Source organism: Castor canadensis, chromosome 16 (genome assembly GCF_047511655.1).
Source record: "Castor canadensis chromosome 16, mCasCan1.hap1v2, whole genome shotgun sequence".
In the NCBI taxonomy this organism is placed as follows: Eukaryota; Metazoa; Chordata; class Mammalia; order Rodentia; family Castoridae; genus Castor; species Castor canadensis.
In genome coordinates this window covers 38,452,536-38,475,489 of record NC_133401.1, presented here as the reverse complement: position 1 = coordinate 38,475,489, position 22,954 = coordinate 38,452,536, and the positions used below count along the sequence as shown (strand labels likewise).

General features: G+C 44.5%; 1 protein-coding gene across 1 annotated transcript; it reads right to left on the bottom strand.

Moving 5' to 3' along the window:
• Positions 1–3,925: 3,925 nt before the first annotated feature.
• On the bottom strand, positions 3,926–19,170 carry Bnip1 (BCL2 interacting protein 1). The gene is made up of 6 exons (XM_020183594.2): positions 19,029–19,170; positions 16,693–16,785; positions 12,526–12,617; positions 11,147–11,248; positions 9,914–10,032; positions 3,926–6,608 (listed from the first exon to the last, which is right to left on the bottom strand). The coding sequence occupies exons 1-6, from the start codon at positions 19,161–19,163 to the stop codon at positions 6,412–6,414; spliced, it is 738 nt and encodes a 245-aa protein (XP_020039183.2). The 5' UTR covers positions 19,164–19,170; the 3' UTR covers positions 3,926–6,411.
• Positions 19,171–22,954: the final 3,784 nt, after the last annotated feature.

Genomic DNA, 22,954 nt, shown 5'->3' with positions numbered 1-22,954 from the left:
TTCCTTGACCTTCCTGGGTCTCGGTTGTAGTAACACTGCCTAGGAGAAGAATTCCTGGATTGAAAGAAGGCACAGCAGCTGGCATCTAGGAGGTGCTCAGTGAATTTACTGAACTTGCCATCCTGTCTGGAACTGAAACACCTCCCCAGATATTGCTACTGGAACTCCTTTAACTTTATTTTGCCTGCCTTGCTGTTGGTAAGTACTAACAAGCTGCTGCTTTGGTCTCTCTAGGGTCTCTGGAACCCCCCTAGGCACTTACTACCCTCTAGTGTACCTGTCTGGCTTCAGATCAGACAGGCTAATGGCTTGCAAAACAGGGGAGCTTACTCTTCTTGCCCCAGGGCTCAGCAGAGTGTCCCCTGTTTACAAGACATAGTGGAACTAGTGGGGGAGGGGAGTCATTTAGGAGCTTGCAGAGTCTAACATTTCACACACTGGTCCTCTAATGCTTTGTTCTCAACCCTGTTCAGGCGGAGGTGAAGAATGCCAGAGAAGTCTCTCATGCAAACCAGACACATCCTTCCTAGACACTATGAAATTTCTGTTGAAAACTTGTTTTTCATACAAAACTATCAGATTGACTGGTAGGGTGGCTCAAGGGGTAAGAATGCCTGCTGAGCTAGTGAGAGGCCCTGAGTTCAAACCCCAGTGCCACCAAACAAACAACAAAATACCTACTAGATTAAAACTGATGGCAACTGGGCATGGTGGTGCGTACCTGTAATCCCAGCACTCTGGAGGCTCAGGCAGGAGAATCATGAGTTTAAGGACAGCCTGGGCTATGTAGCAAGACCCTGTCTCAAAACCAACCAAACAACAAAACCCCTAGATTCCTTTTACCTGGGAATGGCCTTTACCAGCAAACAAGATTGCAGGGGAAAACAAGAGCTGAAGAATAATAAAAAAGACAGCTCCCACAAAGCTAATTCTACCAATGACTTATCCCCTCAGGTTATCTAGCTGTTTTAAAAAAAAATTTTAAGCCGGGCACTGGTGGCTCACGCCTGTAATCTTAACTACTCAGGAGGCAGAAATCAGGAGGATCCCGGTTCAAAGCCAGCCCAGGCGCATAGTTCACAAGACCCTATCTTGAAAAAGACCGTTACAAAAAAGGGCGGGTGAAGCGGCTCAAGGTGTAGACCCTGAGTTCATACCCCAGTACTGAAAAAAAAATTATTAGCATAAATTCATCATACAGGGGGATTCATTGTGATAATTCCCAATAGTACACTGGTTAGACCACCCCCACCATCTCCCCCGCAACTCCCTCCCTGCCCCACTTAAAGCCATTGCAAGAGGTTTCATCGATCCATTTCGGATAGGTACATGAAGTCCATCCACCATATTCCCTCACCTTCATCTCCTCCATTCATCCTCCCCTCTCACAAGTACTCCCTACCATACACACTGTGCCTATTTCACAGTCCTGTCTTTCATTAGTCAATGTTCAAAGGGGGTTCTCGATGGAGCCCAGCTATAAGGGTACTTAACTCTGTCAGTTCAATCCCCATTACTCTCCCTTACCCCTTCCCTCCCACCCCCCATTATTCAACAGCTTTCCTCTATCTGCCCAGATGAATGACTTAAGACACTATACCACCCTTGGGTCCTACTCTGGCCAACCCTGGCATCTTCTTCCTTGCCTATGCACTCATTGTCCAAAATCAAATGCAAAAGAGAACGTGGAATGAGGCATTTGGCTCTCGTTTGGGAACAGCTGTGTCCACCACCAGCCATGAATGTGTGAGAAGCATGGTGTGAGCTCATGGCGGGTTCATCCTGAGATCCTCCCAGCACCTTTGAGAGGTTGGTTCTATGCAGTGGTCCCCATGCTGCACAGGAGGAAATCACAACAGAGAGGAGCACGGGGCCAGGAAGAGCACACCTAGAACCCTCATCTCTCTTTGACACGGTCCTGTGGCCCATTACAGAAGCAACACAACCAGTAAATACCATGCTTAATGCCATGGGCCCTGGGGTTTCTGCTGTGCAGCCTGGGCCTGCTTGCTGTTGGGGATTGTGGCACACTGGGGTGATAGTACACACCCCTCCCCTGCAGCCCTACGTTCCTGACAGCCCTGTCCATATCTCTTAGATTAGCCACAGCTATTTTTATTCTGCCCTTGCTGAGGAAGAAACAGCTTGGACAAACCCTCAGCAGGGGCCCAGGAAAGACCACCATTAGCCCAGGAAGAAAAGAGAACTTTTTATTGCCTTTAAAAAAAATTTTTTTTAACTTTTTTTTTTTTAATTAGAAGCATCTCAAATTGAGTCACCCTGCAGAATTGCCTCCACAGGGCATTTTTGGTCACCTGCACTCACCGGCCCGATGCAAGACCTTTTCTGAACAGCGTTGGCATGTGTCTGCTGTAATAAAGGGCAGTCATGCCTCCTGGGGTGGTGGGAGCAAGGTTTCAAGGACATGGCTTCATGAAGGAAAAAGCGATGGCACTGGAGCAAAATACGGTTTTCTTCCACCTCCCACTTTCTTTGGCTGGGCTACAAGTTAAATTGACATAAAACAGATTAATAGGAGAGAAACCAGATTTGATTATGTACTTGCACACAGAGTCCAACAAACTACAGGACTAGCAGAGGTGGGGGCTGAAGCACATCTGAGCTACAAGGAGTAGGGGCCTCGGGGCCCCTGAGGGCGGTGGACACAGGTTATGGGAGGTGAAGGAGGAAAGGTGTGGTGACTACAGGTTGTCATATGCAGATGAAGTCTCTCAGGTAGTGAGCTGTCTGGAGTGCCCCTTTCCCCATACAGATAGTGACTAGCTTAGATTTCCCTAATAGCTGTAAAGATGGCACCTCAGAGCCACTCCTGTATCTGCGGCCTCAGCAGAACCAGCTCAAAATGCACCAGAGAACTGTATTTTGATGGGCAATATTCTGGTCTCCCACACATTTTGGGATGGTGGATCCCCAGCCCCAACAGGACCCAGAAAGGCGCAGAGTGTTAGGGACAACAGGGAAGGAGGGCCAGGTTGTGGGGAGGGAGCCATCAGCAACACACGGAGGTCAAGAAGCCTCAGGGACATGGAAATGGAGATGATCTAGGGGTCCAGAGCTCACTTGAGAAGTCTGCATGGCTGCCATCACTTTGGAATTATCCATGCTTTTCCTAGGGATGATGATTAAAGCTGTTAGAACATGGATGACCTTGTCGTTTGAGTACACACAAGAGGGCACAGGGAATGAGAAGTAAGCTGGCACTTAAGGCTGAACAGAAAAGGAACAAAAGAGAGTTGCCAGAGAAGAGGAAAACCAAGACAGTGTGGTGTCAAAGGGCTGCAGAAGCTTCTGGAAGAACCAAGGTCCACAGGGTTAACACTGCTGGGAGATGAGTTAGGGTGTGGTGAGTGTCCTGGAGACTGGCAGCCTGGGGTGACAGCCCATCCGCTCTGCTGTCACTACACTGGATTCCTTGCTGTTCCTCATGGGTGCCAGTGGTGCTCTAGGGCCCATTTCGGTGTGACCCTCTCCCCTCAGCTGTCCACATGGCTCATGTTCTCTGCCTCGACTTTGCTCACAATCTCACACCAACAAAGCCAGACTTGCCCCCACTGACAGTCCTTTAACCTGGTGCTTAGTCTCCTCTGTGACTCTAAGGGCTTAGTCCAGGACCCCCTATGATTACCAAAACACATGGATGCTTAAGCTCCTTGGTGAAATGTATTTGCATTAGAACTGTGCACACCCTCCTGTATGCCTGAAATCTAAGGAGGCACCACATGACTTGAAATTCCTAAAGCAATGTAAGTGCTAGGAAGATGGTTGGTGGGCTTGGGGGCATGGCTTCCATGGTACAGCACCTGCCCAGCAAGCACAAAGCCTGAGGCAAAACCCCAATACTGCCACACAAAAAGAGAGAGAGAGAATTGTTATATTGGAGTATTTAGGGGATAACAACCAGAAGTAAAGTCCATATATACATTTTTAATAAGCATTTTCAATGCAAGGCTGGTTAAATCTGCCCACAGTACAAAAGGCCAGCTGTGTTTTCTAGCACAAACGACTTACTTACTATGTGAACTGTTTATGCGCTCACTATCCCTCCACATACCATGACACAGGGAATCTTTGCTTTGTTCACTGTTTATCCCTAACACAAATGCCTGGCACATAGTAGGTGCTTAGTAGCTAGTTCTTGAATGACTGCTCCCTTGAAGGCCATTTTAATTCTGTGACTGTCAGCTATTGCAAATGTAAGACACAGACTTTCCTCACTTACTGTTTGACACTGAGAATTAAGGCCACTTAGGGACCTATTCCAAGACCAAAATATAAGCAAGCTTCACATATTTAGTTTTTTAAAAAATCTGTTAAGTTTTTTTTAAAAATGTCCCTAAAGGCATTTCAAATGGTCAGCGGAGATAATCTCATCTCCTGCGGAGTGAATGTGCACACTGCCCCCTCCTGGCTGAATGTGGAAGGCGGCTTACTGCCCAGCCAGCCTGGGGGAAGGCAGACTGCTGGCTGATGGGTTGCAAGATGAGTTATTGATGACATTTCACAATGGGCCAATTCTGAGAGGCAAGTAAAAGAGGAATAAAGTGTCACAGGGAGACTTTTTAGGGAGTGCAGAGCCCACAATTTCCACGCTGTGAGGATGTTGACAATTAGCAGGAAGTAGTAAAGAGAAACGTTAAGACGAGAAAATCCCAACTTGATAACATCCATCTGCAGCACTTGCAGCTGGAATCTGAGTGGGACTGTCCCATCTGGATTTATCCTCAGTTTTAATTTGACTATAAATAAGATGTGTGTGTACTCTGCAGTGTCTTTGGGGCCAGGAATCGTTTAAGGATGATGATGATGATGTGTGTGTACAGTAGTCCTGCCTGCCCCCATCTGTGGCTTTGCTTTCCAAGGTTTCAGTTATCCATAGCAAACCACAATCTGAAAACATTAAGGAGAAAATTCCAAAACTGAACAGTTCACAAGTTTTAAATTGTATGCCACATTGATGAAATCCCAGGCTGTTCTGCTCCGTCCTGTCCAGAATGTGTCCAGCCTATCTGCGGTATATGCTTCCTTCCTGCTAGTCCCCTGGCCTCCTTAGAAAAACCTAGCAGCTTGACAGCTGCTGAGGAAAAAGCCAGAGGCCTTAACTCTTGACACCTTCTGCTCAAACAGATCTTAACAATTGCCTCTGCCTGGCCAGCTTTTCTGAAAGGCCCTTTGCTGTTGCTGTAGGACAGAGTCCTAGGGGATAGCAGTATTTGGGAGGTCCACTGAAGGCAAAGTCATAAGAAGGCTGCACTGCTACTTTATACTGTCTGTGAGTCTCAAATTTATTCTATATGGATAGTCACTTCCACTTTTCAGCTGGGGACACTGAGGCTTAGGATGTAATGTACCTTGTTTGTGGCTGTACAGTCAAAATTCAAAACCAAGTGTTTGAGCCAAAGCTTAAAGTCCATGTTTTTCCACTTACCCTTCTGCCTCCATGACCCCTCCAGGTCCCCTGGGCTATAAATAGTGCAGGAGGCTAGGATTTCAACTGCGAGACCAAGCAGGCCTAGAGCACAGAGACACTAGCACCTCCAGGCAGACCTAGCCTGAGCCCTGTTGCCCTGGCTTCAACAGAACTTGGGCTCAGATGAGCCTCAGTTTTTTACTGGCTTCTCTCATTGGTTACACTTAGTCTGGACCCCAAAGAGAAAGTTACAGCCAGTCCTCACTGAATACCCCCAAGCCCTAAGGGGTGGCTGTGGGGAGGACAAAGACCTCTGCCCCAGCACTATCAGATGTTGGCGTGAGCCACCTCCAATGGCAGCCCCCGCCTAACATCCTAGTGCGGGAGTGGTGAGCCGGGCAAGGCCCACCAACGCATGTGCAGTGTTGGCACAGCCAAGGACCACCATGTGTGGCAGCTGCCCACTCATGAATGATGGAAGCTTACACCCTAGAAACCAGGGTGTTAGGAAAAGAGGCGTGCAAATTCCCAGAGCGATAGCTTGTGAAACGAAACAAGCTCAATTCATTCTGTCAAAGACAATCACGTTTACTCCAGGAAGGACCATGAGTTTCTGACCTTCCTCCAACCTCTTTTCTCTTCCCTTCACCAGACCTAGCATTTAAGGCTCAGGAGAGGGGAGGAGCATCAGACCCCGGAGGCTGGACTTGAAGTGCTCCGGTAGGCAGTTACCCACAGTGCTCAACAGTTGGGTGAGCTCAGGGTCACTATGTCCCATAGGCGTCTCTGTCTCCATCACTTTGCCCTTTCCAAGCCAGCTACTTGGTGAAAACTCGGAGCTGTTTCCGTCCATCTGACCTGCTGAGCAACAGAAGCAGAATGGAGGGGATGTGGCTGTGTTTGGCAGCTGAGGCAGGACCTTGAGAGCCTGGATGGATAACGAAACAGGAGAGTAAAGAGCTGAAGGTGGCAGCTCTCAGATCTTACAAAAATGGAAAGAGGCGCTTTTTCACAATATAGAGGACTGTGGCAAGAAAAAGAGCCAGGGCGAGAAAGATGAGGAGCTTGTCTGTCAGCTCTCGGCGGTTATACTTTGTGATGAGCTTCCGGCCCAGCTGGATGGTCCCCGACATGGACTTAAATTCTTCATTTGCATCAAGGATAGTTCGTGAAGAGTTGACTGAAACAGAAGAGGGAGGGAGCGTGATTCAGACGCTATACAGAACAAATGCTGAAATCTTGTTCTGCTGGCTGGTTGCCAATAAACCAACGCAGGTCAATGGAGACCACCTAGATGAGCATAGAAAGTAAGGATCTAACAAGAAAGGGCTCTTCCAGAGGCCCCATCCAGCGTGATATCATTTGTTTAGGAGACCTTGAATACAGACAAGGGCAGGGAGAAGTGCAGAAGTGGCTGTTTGCCTAAACACCACCCTCAGCTCTCTGAAGGAGTCAGACACTACTGAAAAGACCCACCAGCCAGAAGCCTGGGTGATAGTGGATGAGCATTGTGAGAGCTGTGTTGGGGCAGGAGCTGAATTCCACCTGTGAAATGGGACCTGCCAGGACAACTGCAGGACCACCAAAGGGCAAGGATGGGCTGGACCCTGACATAAGCCCTCCCATGTTCCAGTCCTTCAGGCCTGGGCCACTGGTTACAGTCTAAAAGATGTGACACATATGTCCCAGCCACTGTGTGACACCTAATAGGCCTATGACCATTAAGAACTCTGAGCCATGTCAAACATACTCTGAGTATAGGTGTCCGGGCCTGACACCTGGGTAAGAAAACTTATCTGGGAAGTTTTTCTATGAAGCACTGTAAGATGTCCTCAGAACAGACACCTGGGCTGGTGGAATGGCTCAAGTGGTAGAGTGCCTGCCTATCAGGCATGAGGCCCTGAATTCAAACCCCAGTATCACAAAAAAACAAAAAACACCAAATGAATATAAAAAGTGAAGAGGGGTGACTTCAACTATGATATATTATTAAGAACTTTGGTAAATGTCACAATGTACCCCCAGTACAGCAATAATAAAAAATAACAAAAAATTTTAAAGAAGAAAGTGAAACAGCAAGGTGTAAAACTGTACAATGTTTTCATTTATGTAAGAAAAGGAGATAAATAAAATTTCATTTGTTTGTATTATATAAACTTGGAAGATAATAAAGAAACTGGTGGCTTACGCCTATAATCCTAGCTACTCAGAAGGAAGAGACTGGGAGGACTGCATTCAATGCTAGCCCAGGCAAAAAGTTTGTGAGACTCCGTTTCGGCCAACGGCTGGGCATGGTGGTGTGTGCCTATCATCTCAGCTACAGAAGGGAACACAAATAAGAATATTATGGTCCCAAGATCACGGTCCCAGTCAGCCCAGGCAAGACCCTATCTCAAAAATAACCAATGCAAAAAGGGCTGGAGGTGTGGCTGAAGTGTTAGAGTGCCTGTAAGCAGCAAAAGGCCCTGCGTTCAATCCCCAGTATTGCCAAAAAACAGAAAAGAAACTGGTAGCACTGGTGGCCTTTGAGGAGTGGACCTGGAGGACTGGAGCTCAGAAGGGAGTGCTGGCTTTCTAATTTTCTTTTTATACTATTCAATATGGCACTTTTTGTGCTGGCTACATGGCAGCCACAACACACATATTTCCTTACACATAAAATATGGCTATTCCAAATTGAGACATCTATAAATGTAAAATATACCAAAGATCACAAAGATTTAGTGTGAGAAAAAAAGAAATGTAAAATACAAGCATCTCTGTATCCACAAGTTCTACATCCACAGCTCTAACCAACCTCAGGTTGAAAATATTTTGGGGGAAAAAATGTGTCATTACTGAACTGGACATACAGGTGTCGTCTCCTGTTTTTACTGTCTAAACAACACAGTACAACAAGCATACAGCATCTACGTTGCAGTAGCTGTGATGAGTAACCTAGAGGTGATTAAAAGTGTATGAGAAAAGAACTGGCAGAGTGGCTGAGGTGGCAGAGCTCCTGCCTACCAAGTGTGAGGCCCTGAGTTCAAACCCCAGTGCCACCACCAAAAAAAAAAAACTATTAAAAAATATAAGGTGAATGAGGAGATACTTGAGTATCCTCAGATTCTGGTACTTGTGGGGGTTTTGGAAGGAGTCCCTCACAGACACCGAGGAACAACTATCTCAATAATTTGTACTATTAATTGCAATGTTGAAATGGTAATGGGTTAAACAAAACGTATCATTTAAATTAATTTCATGTTTCTTCTTACTTTTCATAATGTACCTATTAGAAAAGTTAAATATGTGATTCCCGTTATGTTTCTATTGGGAGCACTGGGATTTTTTTTCCCCCTTAATCATGTCATACATATTACCTTTTCACAAAATTAAAAAGTAATAAATACATAAAACAAATTACCGGAGGAAACAGAGATGTTGAAAATGACAGATAAGAGGGAAGGGGAATGAACACACACAATTACGTCCCTCTCCAGTCCTCTATCTCCATGCTTCTACCTTTTCAAAAACCTAAGTAAGGCCTGGGGAGATGGCTTGAGTGATACAGTGCCAGCCTAGCAAGCACAGGGCCCTGAGTTCAAACCCCAGTACTGCCAAAAAAAAAGTGTTTCAAAATTACAGATAATTTTTAAGGAATGAAAATGTATTGTGGTTCTGGGTTTGTTTTTCTTTCTTCCTCAAAGAGACATCACCCATCCATCCAGTTTTAGAGATACGAATTGCAGTTCTTATGAATGATGTCTAGTAGGATTTGCTTCGAAACAATCTAGACAGGGTGAGGGAAACTGAAACAGGGCCACTGTGAGTTGAGAATCACCGAGGCAAGGTGAGGGACTCAAAGCCTCACCATACCATGTTCTTTCCTTCTATCTACATGTGAAGTTTCCCAGAAGTTATTTCACGGAGCAAACTTTGTTTTCCTAGATGAAGGGCCTTAGAGGGGACCAATTCTCTCTGCATTACAAGTGAGCAAGGCAGGGAGAGCTACTGGAGAGAACCTGGTGGTCTTGAGCAGTCTCCTCTGCAGCTGGACTGGCACTTTGAAAAGCAGTTCACGGTATGTAACACTTGGGAGCACAACTGAAAGCTAAGGACCCACTAGTCTCGCCACCAACCATGATTCCCAAACATGCCTGACCATATGGGTCTTTGGAGCCCTGGCTGAAAAGCAGATGCCCAAATCTCTTGTCCAGCACCGTTGACACTATCAGGAGAGGCCTGGGATCTCTGGCTTTCACATGAGCCCCAGGGAAGGCTTCCACTGGGAAGCCCTGCAGTAATAGAAAGGAGAGACAAGAGCAGCACACCCACTCTGGGTAGAAGCAAGCTGTGACATCAGCTCACAAGACGCCACAGGAGCCAGCAAGTTCTAAGTGGGCAGAGGTGGCGGAGCTGGGTGGAAGAGCCAGAGTGCAAATGTTGGCTAAGTGCTCTGGAGTTGCTGTCTCTAGGTGAAGCTTCCCGCTCCACACCTGGCCTTACCTAGAGACTGCATGGCCTCCTCGCTCTGCTGGACCTGCTGCGACATCACCCTGCTGATCCCCATGAGGCTCTCTGTGATGGCGCTGGATGTCTGAGCCAAGCTCTCTTTGGTGGTTTTTCTAAAAGTCCGGATGAGGGAGGAGGAATGTTAACAAAAGCCTCACTCTGAGAAAATCCCACTTTCAAATGAGACTCCATGTTTTAACCTATCAACATTAGTATTTTGGTATGGTTTGGTTTTTTGAGACAGGATCACAATATGAAGCTCAGGCTGGCCTAGAACTCACTATGTGGCCCAAACTGGCCTTGAATTCATGATCGGAATTCCTGCCTCTGCCTTCGAGTGCTGGGATTACAGATGTGCAACACCATGTCCAGCTAGTACCTATTTTAAATGGTCAGTACTGGCAAGGATGTGTGCAGAGGCCAGGTACTTGTGGAATGCCAGTGGAAACAGAAACTAGTGCTGCCATCTGTAAAGCAATTCCCAGAGAGCACTTGGAGTCTTAGAAATGTTCATCCTTCAGCTGGGCATAGTGGCTCAGGCCTATAATCCTAGCCACTTGGAAGGCAGAGATCGGGAGTATCATAGTTCAAGGCCAGGCCAGACAAAAAAATTCAAGAGACCTCATTTCAGCCAATGGCTTGGTACAGTGGTATGTTCCTGTCATCCCAGCTGCAGTGGGGAAGCACAAATAGTAGGATCACGGAGAATGGAGTGGGGAAGGGAGGAAGAAGGGAGGGAAGGAAAATGTGGATAAAGCCTTATGTTCCCTGGCGATTGCTTACAATACTGCAAAACTAGAAATGTAGACACACACAAATGGGATTGGTTAGTATAATGGAACACTATGTCTGCATAGTTAAAATGATGTCTGAAGAGTCTTTTAAAAGATGAGCAAGGCTTGTGCTATTATACTAACAGGATACTAAATTTTATATATGGTACAGTTTTTCCTTTGTAAAAAAAATTTGGAATGTTGGGGGAGACAACATCCCAAAATGTTCATGAGCAGTAAGATTACAGCTTACTTTCATTCTGTAATTCATACTTTTATTTGACCAACTTACTCCAAATAAGCATACACTTCTTTCATACTTTAAAAAATATTGTGGCTGTAACAGCATTCTCTACAATGCTATACTGAAAACAAGAGGGGCTCCTACAGAGGGTAACATCATGCCACGTGATGTCAACTTTGTCCTCACAGCCCAGAAAGACAGGACAGATACCTTTGCCGTAAGGGGTCTCCTCCTTGGAGAAGCTCTGCTTTCTCTAGATTGTCGATGGCAATTTTGCAGGTGAGATTGGCTTTCCTCCATGAGGTCTGATTGCTGGAAAGAGGAAGTGGCATGTGAGGTTCTCTGACTCCACCAGGCTGTAGTTCCAATTGCAGCAGTCTGTCCTAGGTGTAGCTCATGGAGTCCATCCCCACCTCCTACTACTTGCTCCTCTTGGTTGCCCTGGCAACTACTCTAGCTCAGGTCTTAAGATTTTCCCTCTGGATCCTGGAAGTTGTATGCAAGATGTTTTACCACTGTCCCTTTCTCTTTAGGCAGCTAGGGGACAGGAGATAGGACTCACTGTTTAGAACCCCTCAGTGGCTCCAGACTACAGGGTAACAATCCAAACTCCTTAGCTGCCATACAAAGCCGCGTTCTGACAAGTGGCCTCTATGGCTTTAAGTGCTCTGGTATATGTCCTGGCAGTGCTGTCCTTGAGAACCACAATTCACCACTCATCTTCTATCTCCTCCTCAGCTTTAAGCCTGGGCTAAGCTGACTGCGCCCAGTGTGACCACCTATTCTTTATATACTGGGTGCTCTCTCCCCCATGTTGGTGATCTGACTCCCTTGGTGGCACAGGAAAGCAAGCTCTGATACAATGTAATCACCAGTGAGTTTAGTGCTAGGACACTGCTTGCCACTCACACCCCATCCTGCTCACACTGCCTCCCCCATGCCCACAACTTGATCAGCCAGTGCCTCCCATGGCTGGTGTTACACAGCTGCTGTCAGTGAGGATGGTGCCAGACAATCACTCAACTTTAGAAGCGAAGCCACAAGCAAACACAGAGCTAGATGAAATGAGCAAGGCACAAAGAGCAAGCCTATGGGAATGCTCACAGGCAGGGGCTTCAGAAGAAATGCCTGAACACCAGTGGACTGGGAAAGTTGGTGGAGCCCTCGATATTTTTAGTGACAACCCTCTTTATGATTACTGTACAAAAGTTTATTAACCATGATCCTCCTGATCTCTGCCCCTGGAGTAGCTAGGATTACAGGTATGAGCCACCGGCACCTGGCTCTAGGGCCAACTATTAGATAGAACTGATCCTATATTACAAAGGCAATCATATTTTTTGTTTTTGTTTCAAAAATATGAAATACAGTGTAACATGAAATCTGCTTTGTAAACTATGTATAGCTCCCATTGCTTATCCCTCCCCTCTTCCTCCAGTAGAAAACTACTGATCTAGGGAGCACATTCAGCCTGTGTGTAAATGACAGTTATCTAATCACCAAACTAAATTTATTAGGCAAATATGCTCAAGCCTCAAAAGGAGCAAGTGACCTAGAGGAGGGGGCTGGCGGCGGCCAGACCTGCCTACCTGAGCATCTGCTTCTTGTGATTCTCCACTTCTTGGAGTAGAAGCTGCTTCTCTGATTCTTTGTCTTGCTCCTTAGCTGACTGCTCAAGCTCCTTGGAGGGGAAAATAGCTCAATGTTACAATATTTTTGGTTTGGAGTTTTTGGGTTTTTTGGCAATACTGGGGTTTGAACTCAGGGCCATCTGTTTGCCAGCACTCTACTGATTGAGCTACACCCCTAGCCCTAAGTCACAATGATTTTAAAAGGTAACATGAAACAGAAGAGCACTTCTTATTGAGTGCCAGGGCACACAATGGCACTTGAAGCACCCTTTTAAGGCAGGACACCTAGGAGTGCTGAAAACATATAACACATTCTTTGAACTATATAGCCAGGTTTGCAAGGAAGTGAGGAAAATCCCAAGGGCCCAAAAGTAAGAAAGGAACTAAGAATAGGAGCAGTCAGCTTGTGGTTAGCTCATGGCTGCTCTGGGGTAGGAGTTGATACTCTTATAACCTAGGGCCTGAAATGAAACAGAAAAAGCCTACAGAACATGAGCCCACTGACCACACTTACATATCACAAGAATACTACGCAATCTTGTATTTTCAAATGCTCTCTCTGTTTTGTACCTATCCACCACAGACGGGTTACAAACAGTTTGAAAATTTGAAAGTTCATGTAGGAGGCCAGACACGGTGGCTCATACCTGTAATCCCAGCTACTCAGATAGCAGAGATTGGGAGGATTGTGGTCTGAGGCTGGCCTGGGGCAAAAATGCAAAACCTACCTAAAGAAAAATAAAAGGCTAGAGGCATGGCTCAGTGGTAGGGCACCTGTATAGCAAGACCCCACCTGAGTTCAAAACTCTAGTACCACCATAAATAAACAGGAAGTTCATGTAGGGATAGAAAAAAGAAGACTCGGGCCATCTGAGGCTGAGAACTAGAGCCGAGAAAAACCACAAATTCAGGACCCAGAAAAGGTCTAGAAAAATGTCTATCTGCCAGCAGGGTGAAAACATGGATACTTGTCTGTTTTGGGCTGTGGGCTCTGGATAGAGGGGTTTAAAAAAAAAAGACAACTCTCCTGAGAATTTATAACCGGGGAGCTGCCCTCATGCTGACCAGGGACTCAAATTTATCTTCCCTAAGTGGTTTGAGAACTTCTATGAAGAGTATCTGGAATTTGTGGTAATTCCAGAAGGAGATGCAAAAACCTCAGGAGGGACTGCCCTGAAAAGGCTGCACAAAGTCTCACAGGTAAGGTCTGTAGAAGACAGTACTCAAAGTGCAAACAACCCAACAGCAGGGAGATAATCCACCATCAGGGAGAGGCAGCAGACATAACAGTCAGGACTATCAGACCCCAAAGAGCTTCAGATGATGGAATGGTCACATGTATTATAAGTAATGATGCCACAACACCTCAAGTCTCAAGTCCCATTGTTTTGTTTACAAATTAGAACAAGTTCCCATTGAAATCAAGCTATTGATCTATCACAGCAACATATTATCTCATCTATATATCTATTTATTTATATACTAATTTGCAAGTGCTGGTTTGGAACAAGTGTGTGTTCCTAACACCATTTCAGTAGCTCAGAAATGACTTTCAACTTATGCCTCCAAATATTGCTAAAAACAATATAAAAAGAAATAATTGACTGTAGATTGAAAAAAGTTTGCAAATGTCATCAGTTAGCTATTTTGCATGACTGTTTAAAATTGATATTCCCTACTAGGATGTAAACTCACTGAGAGCAGAGTTGTATCTAGTGTTTCACTACACTTATCCCTGAACCTTGCACATATTAGGTACTGAATCACTGAAGGGAAGATGGGTATGTACAGGAAGAAGGGAAAAAAAGAGAGAAATATACAATTTCTTCATCAGAGTCTGCTCGAAAGTTCTGTCACAGACCAGCAACAGTTCTGGAGAAAAGTAGAGTACTTCTCAAATTCCAGTTTAATACCTGTACATCCAAAGACATACATATAGATATGCACACAGTGAGTGTCCAACACTATGTATAAAGCAGAAAATTTTGGGCTGGTGGAGTGGCTCAAGTGTTAAGAGTGCCTCATAGCAAGCATGAGGCCCTGTGTTCAAACCTCAGTGCTGCCCAAAATAAACAAACAACAAAAAAACCCAGCAAATTCTGAGGATATGGGCCAATTCTATTCTAATATCACACAATCTTGTTGCAAATATACAAAAGAGACATTCACTTAAGAGCTAAAACATCAAACAAATAAAAATCTTGTATATACTTCTAGCTATAGAGTACATAAATGTTTAGGAAATGCAGACTAGAAGTGTGTGGGGTTATTGATTCATGGAGCACGTTCTTTCACCTTGCTAGGTGCCAGCAACACACTTGTGCTCAAGGAGCTAACGTAATAGGGGGTACACAGCATAATAAATATATAAATGTATTGTGAGGTAATTTATTTAAATCATTGAAGGAAATAAACACTGGGAAAAGCATGTAGATATACAAACAGAACAAGGAAACACTCGTGCTGAAGTCAGTGGCTGTAGTTGGAGAATTAAAGACATGCTGAGTTGAAGAAAGGCTCTTTTGGAAATAAATTAGTTTTAAAAATCAAAAAAAGGCTGGGGTTGTAACTCAAGTGGTAGAGCACCTGCCTAGCAAGTGTGAGACACTGAGTTCAAACACCAGTACTGAAAAAAAAAAAGAAGCAAAAAAAAAAAAAGACGCAAAAAAAACCGTAGAAGCCATCTTCTAAGATGCCTAAGAAATTATAACTATTTAAACAATCAATATATACTGAAAAAAATGAAACACAGGCAGGTAAAACAGGTCCTGTCTGGGGGAGGGAACCAGTGAAAGAGGGGAGGTTACGTAAATGGACAGGGGGAAGGAAGGCGAACATGCGGGTGTATTTTGCATACTTGTATGAAAATAGAACAATGAACCTTGTTGAAACTTCTAAGAAGGGAAGGAAGGGGATGAAGAAGAATGATGGAGGGGGTGAATCTAATTAAGATACATTGTAAGCACATATGTACATGTCACAATAAACCCCCTACACACAACAAATTCATGCTAATAAACTGTTTTTAATAGAAAAATTATAGCTATACAAAAAGATTAAGGAGGGTCTCTAGTTGCTGATATGAAAAGTCTTCCAATACATATTGTTAAGTTTAGCAAGGCAGTGATATAACACACTAACTTATAGATGAAAAATGGGGAAGAACTAAGAAAATATTGAGTAAAGAAACTCTGGAAAAATATGTAAGTAACACAGAAGTGGTTACTGTAGAGGAGAAGGGGCGTAACTGAGCCTTCCACGTATGCTGACATTTACATACACGCACACACATACACACACACATACAAATATAAAACACGGGAAAGTAACACTCTCACAAATTAAAAATTACGATGAATAAATCAGCCTAGTGATGGAGGCAGAAAGAAATCAGCCAGGTATAGTGACAGTGCTAAAATTCTAAGTTAACTTAGAGTTAACTAAAAACTGGGTATTTTTAAAATTGAAAATCCTTTAGGAAGGCCACACACAGGACACAGATCTGTTGCTTCTTTGAGTTAAAACCTGCTTTGGGACAGAATGTCTTTCTCTGCTAAGTAACAGCAAAGTGAAAGGCTAACATTTAGGGCAATGGCACATGAAACACACATATGTTTACCATGTGCAGTGATGCTAGGTGGCTCCAGACCCGCCCAGGGAAGGGCAGGTCCATAGCACTCATCTCACCCTCACTGAAGGCACAGCAATGGAAACACCCACTATTCACCTGCTCCCGCACACTCCAGTGTTTTCAGATAGCACCTCTGTCGTTGAAACCAGGCGCATTAATGTGCATATGATGTGACTGGTGACTCCACAAACAGAAAGGAAGTAGCTAGGCAAAGTGACAACACGCAAAACACCCAGGAGAAGCCTGAGGTCGGCAATGAGAGAATGGGCTGGAGAGCAACAGAGAAAATAGCCAAAATGAGCTGTGTCTTCAAATTGCACTCCAGTTCCTAACCTGGAGAGCAGATTAGCAGCACAGACACCTCACTATCTAATGCTGACCACTCCATCCACGAGTATCTGAAGAACTGGGTAGCACTTATGTGGAAGCTGTACCAGGACTGAGCCCCCTTCACTGTCACCCATTCTCACTCTCTCAGTTCTGCAGCCACTCACCTGGATTCTGTGCCGTAACTGCTGAAACTTCTCTTTCACTTTAGTGTTCAGTTCAGTAAGCGCACTTAAAGGTCCTGAACAATCACGGATATCCTAGGAGACATGGAAGAGAAAAGGGAATGAAACCAAACAACGTCATCTGTAATGAGGAAGTTGAACGAGACCACAGCTAAGGTTCGCCTATGATCCATCCTACTCATTGCTGCTGGGGGTGTAGCTCAAGTGGTAAAGTGTCTGCCTAGCAAGTGCAAGGCCCTGAGTTCAAACTCCAGTACTGCCAAAATAAATAAATACTTCATCCTACTTAGTGCTATTTACCTCTGCAACTCAAACAAAAACATTATCACTTACATTTTCTCATCCCTCTTTAATGCTGAGAAGAAAATAGAAGGGCAGACTGGGGTGTAACTCAGTAGCAGAGTGCTTGCCTAGCATGTACAAAGCCCTGGGTTTGCTTCCCAGCACCACAAAAATTAATACATACATACATACATATATATATATGCACACAAATACGATACACAGATATATGTACACACACATACATATGCAAAGAAAAAAACATAACTCTACCTTGACCTAATTATGAGTTCCTTAAGTTTAACAAAGCGTCATCCAGCCAGTGTGAACGGCTTAAAGCAGCTTATATATTCAACAGGAATGGACATCCAAAAGTGATACTATAACTTTATATCTTTCCAACTCGAAAATCAGGATGCTTAAATTTCTGGCAACATATGAAAGATTTAGTCTGATTTTACAAACCATCTGTTCTCAATCACAATGTTTATAGACATGCTTAAGGGTGGATTGAAAATTTGGTTCGGAAATAAATTCAGAATTACAGGGGCCAAGTTTTAAAGCAGGCTTCTGCATGCAGAGTATATGCATTGAAATCCTGGTGGAGGAACTTAGTAGCTGTGCATCCTTGAAAAAGTTACTTAAGTTCTCTATGCCTGTTTCCTCATCACATTACCTAGAAGATCATGTATGTGTAAAGCACTTAGCAGAGCTGCTGAACGCTGGTTCTCATGAGTGATCACAAGAACCCAAATACAACAGGGTACAAAAGAGGACCCAGGCAACTCAAATGATGTGAAAGGTAATTTTTGTTTTTAAACCTTGGGTGTAATGTTTTATTTTTTATTTCAAGACAGGGTCTCATCAGGTCCCAGGGGCTCACAGCTTTTATCCTAGCTACTCAGGAGGCAGAGATCAGAAGGATTGTGGTTTGAAGGCAGTCCAGGCAAACAGATCCTGTCTCAAAAAAAAAAAAAAAAAACCCATCACAAAAAAGGGCTGGTGGAGTGGCTCAAGGTGTAGGTCCTGAGTTCAAGCCCCAGTATCGCAAAAAAAAAGTGTCTCAGTATGTAGTTCAGGCTTGCCTTGAATTCATGATCCTCCTGCTTTAGGCTCCTGAGTATTGGGATTATAGTTGTGTGCCACCATGCCTGACAATGTGTGTGTGTGTGTACTGAGGGCTGAACTCAGGCTTGGACATGCTAAGCATGCACTCTACCATTGAGATACATTCCCTGTCCCCTGGGAAGTTCAGTTGTATGAACACAGTCTTATGTCTATTTTCCTAAATTAGTGGGGAAGTTTTGTTTATGTGTCTGAGGAGTGAAGCTCAAGAAATGTATATATTTGCATTAATTTTCTTCGCTTGTTCAGTGGCTTGCTCCTTATGTCATACCCCCTTGTACCATTTGATAAACCACAACTTTGGTGTCTTCTGCATCTGGTTTATCTGGGAGCCATACTTTCCCTTCACCTTTTGCCACAGCTTGTTGTGAACTCGAGTGTGCATCTAATGTTTAGTAACATTTGTTGGAAAGGGAAGTAGGAAAGGATTACAGCTCTTGATTTTTTTCTGCTAAGCTCATGGAACATTTCTACATTGCTAACTCTTGCCTATGTCAACTATTGACTGCACTGCTGCGTTCTACCCTGAAATGGCTTCAAGCCAAGCACCTCACTTTCCATCTGTGAACTGGGTAGAGAAGACCTGGGGTGCTTTACTAGAGACCTGCCCCGTCCAGACTGCAGTCTGCCCTCCGACTCTGGGCTTGGCACGTCACTCCTCCTTCACCCACACTCCATCGCCGCTCGGTGACCCCCGTACCCCGGGGACCGGCCCAGCGGAGCTGCCGGCAGAGGGCCGCGGCGACCAGCCGAAGGGCGAGGAGACGTCGGGAGGGTGACAGATCTGTCGTCCGGTGGCCAGGGAACCTCTCAGGAGCCGCCGGCCCCGGGGACTGAACGCCTGGACCAAGTCAGGAAAGCTCGGGAGGCCGACGAGGCTGCAGGAGTCGGAAGGAGTCCAGAGTCCGTACCTGGATGAGCGCCTTCACCTCCAGGTCGAATTTGACGATCTCTTGGTTACAGATTCGGACGTGGACGTCCTGGGAAGCCGCCATATTGGGGACGCCAACTACGGACCGCGGCGGGACCCAAGCTTCAGCGCGCATGCGCAACCCCCAGACCACGCCCCCTGTGGTCCCCGTCGGAAAGGTGCGAGCCAAGCTTCAGTACGCATGCGTAAACTCCAGCGCGCCCCTCCCCCCCGCGCGGCTCCTGTCAGAAAGCTGCGGGGCAGCAGCCGAACACAAGGAAGAGGAGAAGAAACGTCACAACGCGGTATGACGTAACTTTCCATCTTCCCACTACCAGCCCTTCTGACTATAGAACAAAGAGGGAGAAAAAAGACTAGGATCAACTGGGATGTTTCTGGAAGGTGCAATTTAATCTTTTATAACTTCCTTGAATTTTTATACTCATAGAATAAGTGTGAATTATGGAGTAAAAGGGAAGATAATAAACATTTTTAAAAATGTATGGAATTCGAAGCAGGTCACTAAAGCACCTTCTGTCGGTCCAATCCACGGTTTAAGGGATATTTCTAAATCTCAGACCTGATACCCTGCTTCCCGCCGGACCCCGGCCTTGCGTGATGGAGGATCGCGTTTGTTGCACGCCTCCCTGGAGAGGCGCCGATGGTTTCGTGGAGTTTTGATAGAAACAGTGCCAGAGCAAGCCTTCGACACACGGTGGTTCTTTCATTTCATTTTTTATTATTAAATAGTGCAAAAATTTTAACTGGTCCTCAAAGCCGTGGCCACCCCATTCAGCCTACTCCTGGATTCCTCGGGTCCTCTGTGGTTCTGCAGCCTTGGAGTGTGGTGTCCCCCTTCCTACAAAGCCTTTCCCCACCCCATCCACGACACCACCAAAAAAGGAAAAAAATATATTTACATGTTTATATGTTTATGTTTACATGTCCTTGGACACATACAACAAAACTTCTGGACAATTCTAGAAAAATAAACATAGGATTGGATTCAGTGAAATGAAATCACCAGGGAGTAACCAGTGGTACAGTGTGTGCTCAACATACGGAAGACCCTGGGTTCGATCCTTGCTACACACCCACACACACACACAGAACTTGCAGGACATATACTAAAATTGAAACAATACAGAGATTAGCATGACATGCAGATTCGTGAGAAGTTTTACTTAAAAAGAACTTTGCAGTGTGGTACAAGGCTATGTGCTCCTTCATTTGTGTTCCTACTGTACTGCACACACTCCCCTGTAAGTTGGATCACCACCTAAGAAGCTGGTATTACAGACGTGAGCATCTGCCCAAGCACCAGTCCTACTGTGCAGCCTCTTCAGAGGCTAACTGGTAATTACAATATTATCACCAGGGCGTTTTTTACTTCATGGCATTGATTGGAGGGTTCAATGAGTTAAAACATGAAAAGTATCAGGCACAGTGTGACAGTGTGGGAGTGGTAAAACTAAAGGCCTGTTGGTTGCTATCAGTGTGTTACTAACCATAGGCGCATTTGCCACATCACAGGCACTTTTGTAGGTAATCTCACCTGACTCTCACAGTAACTCTATGAGGTAAAACAAACAAACAAACAAAAAACACCACACAACAAAGGTGGAGTTGCTAGGTCAAAAGATACACTACACACATTTTAAAACTGACATACTATCAAATTGCTCCTCCTTGGGATTTATCAATTTACACTCCAACCAGGGAAACAGTGCTTGTTTTCCCAGTGCCTAGCCAACATGATGTGTTAATAAATATTTGAATTTTTACCCATCAAATTAGGTTAAAGTCTTTATTTTGCATTTCTTTGATCATGAATGAGTTTGATGAGCTCTTCCTATGTTTTAGAGCTATATTTGCTTGTTCATTGTTTTTAAGTCACTGGTCTTTTACCATATTAGTTTACAGGAGCTCTTTGTATGTGAATGGGATTGGTCCTTAGAGATTAGAGTTGCAAAGGTTTCTTTTGTTTGATTTGGATTTTTTTGTGTATAGTTTATGGTGTTTTGGGCCTTAAAGAAGATAATGTTTTGTTTTACATAGAATTACTCAAGTGTTCAAACTCATAGATTTGGGTTCCGAGTTAGAAACTCCTTCCTTACCCCTAGGGATTACAGAGGAAGGGCACACTTCCTTCTAATGTTTTTATGATTAATCTTTATCCATCTTGAAATATGTATTGGTTTAAGATGTGAGATACAGTGGAAACTTAACATTTTCTAGGTTAGCCAGTGGTTGCAACATGACTTACTGGGTCCATCTTTTTCTCCTGGGTTCTGGATGCCACACTTACCATATTAAATTGTTATGTATATTTGTATGTGTTTCTAGGCTTGCCATTCTATTTTACTGACCTGTTCATGCACCAACATAACATTGTTTGAACTTAGTTTTTAATAAATTCTAATATCTTCTAGGATTAAACATCTACTTTTTCTCCTTTCCCCTCAGCATCTTCCAGCTATTTTTTAGTTCACAAAAACTTCAGGTGATTTTTATTTTTTAAAAGTCTTCTTGCTTTGTTTATTAGGAAGACATTGCATGTTTAATGTAAGTTAGTAGTGGTAGCATTGACTGCTCCTGTTCAAGAACTTGGTGTACCTTTCCATTTGTCCCAAGTTTTCTTCTGTATCTTTCATATTATTATTATTTGTGGTGCTGTGGCTTGAGCTCAGGGCCTACACCATGAACCACCCCACCAGCTCTTTTTTATGATGGGCTTTTTCGAGATAGGGTCTTGAAAACTGTTTGCCCAGGCTGGCTTCAAACCACTATCTTTCTGGTCTCTGCCTCTTGATTAGCTAGGATTGCAGGGGTGAATCAACAGCGCCCGGCTACCTTCATAGTACTTTAAAGTTTGTACATTTTTTTCCATCTTATTCCTGTCAGTATTTTAAGACTAAAACTTTTAATGAAGTAAGTCACTCCAGTGTTTTGGACCCTTGTATAGAAGCTCCCTGTTCAGGACACTGAAGTTCCAAAGCCAGCACTGGACAGATCTGTTACATGCCCTTGGGCCCTTCTCCCTTCATACTTCTTGCTGGAAATCCCTATGCAACCAACAGTCTTTAGTTACATCTGTATGCAACAGCTAAAGAAAACATAGCTCACCATTTCTCCACTCTCCAACACAACAACTTCCTTCCAATAGACAAGTAAGTGTGCAGTCTGGTGACTCACACCCCCAATCACTGATTACTCCCAACTCTCCTTTGCTGCTTTACATCAGATAGTTGGGAACTTTCTTTAGAATTTTTTTTGTGGTTGTAGAGTTTGAACTCAGGGCCTACACCTTGAGCCACTCCACCAGCCCTTTTTTGTGATGGGTTTTTTCGCATTAGGGTCTCCCGAACAGTTTGCCTGAGCTGGCTGCGAGTTGCAGTCCTCCTAATCTCTGCCTCCTGAGTAGCTAGAATTACAGGCATGAGCCACTGGGCACCCAGCTGCTTTTTAAATTTTAAACCCATTATTTACCACCAAAATGGACATCCTTTTAAATATTATGACTCAGCCTGGACATCTGAGGTATTAATAGTCCCTGGAATGCAGCAAGCAGACTGGAGCGTGAACTGGGGTTCCATGTTATAAAAGCTGGGTGTGCAGCTAGCCTCATCTGAGTCTTTGTAAAATGGACATGACCAGCAGTCTCTCTGGGCCCTTGAGAATAGCAGCTGAGTTAGCTAAGGTCTGTAACAGGAAAACAAAGAGCACATTTTTAAGGAAGGCCACACTGTCACATTTCATACCTTCCATTCTGACCCTTTGCTGGGATATGAGCGCATTTCCCAATGAGTGTTTTTCTTTCTTTCAAATTCTTCATTGCACTAGAGCTAGTACAATTCGTAACTTTAGTGCTCGCCTGGCTCTAAAATCCTTGTGAGTAGGGACAACAGTGACTCATCTAACTGATGC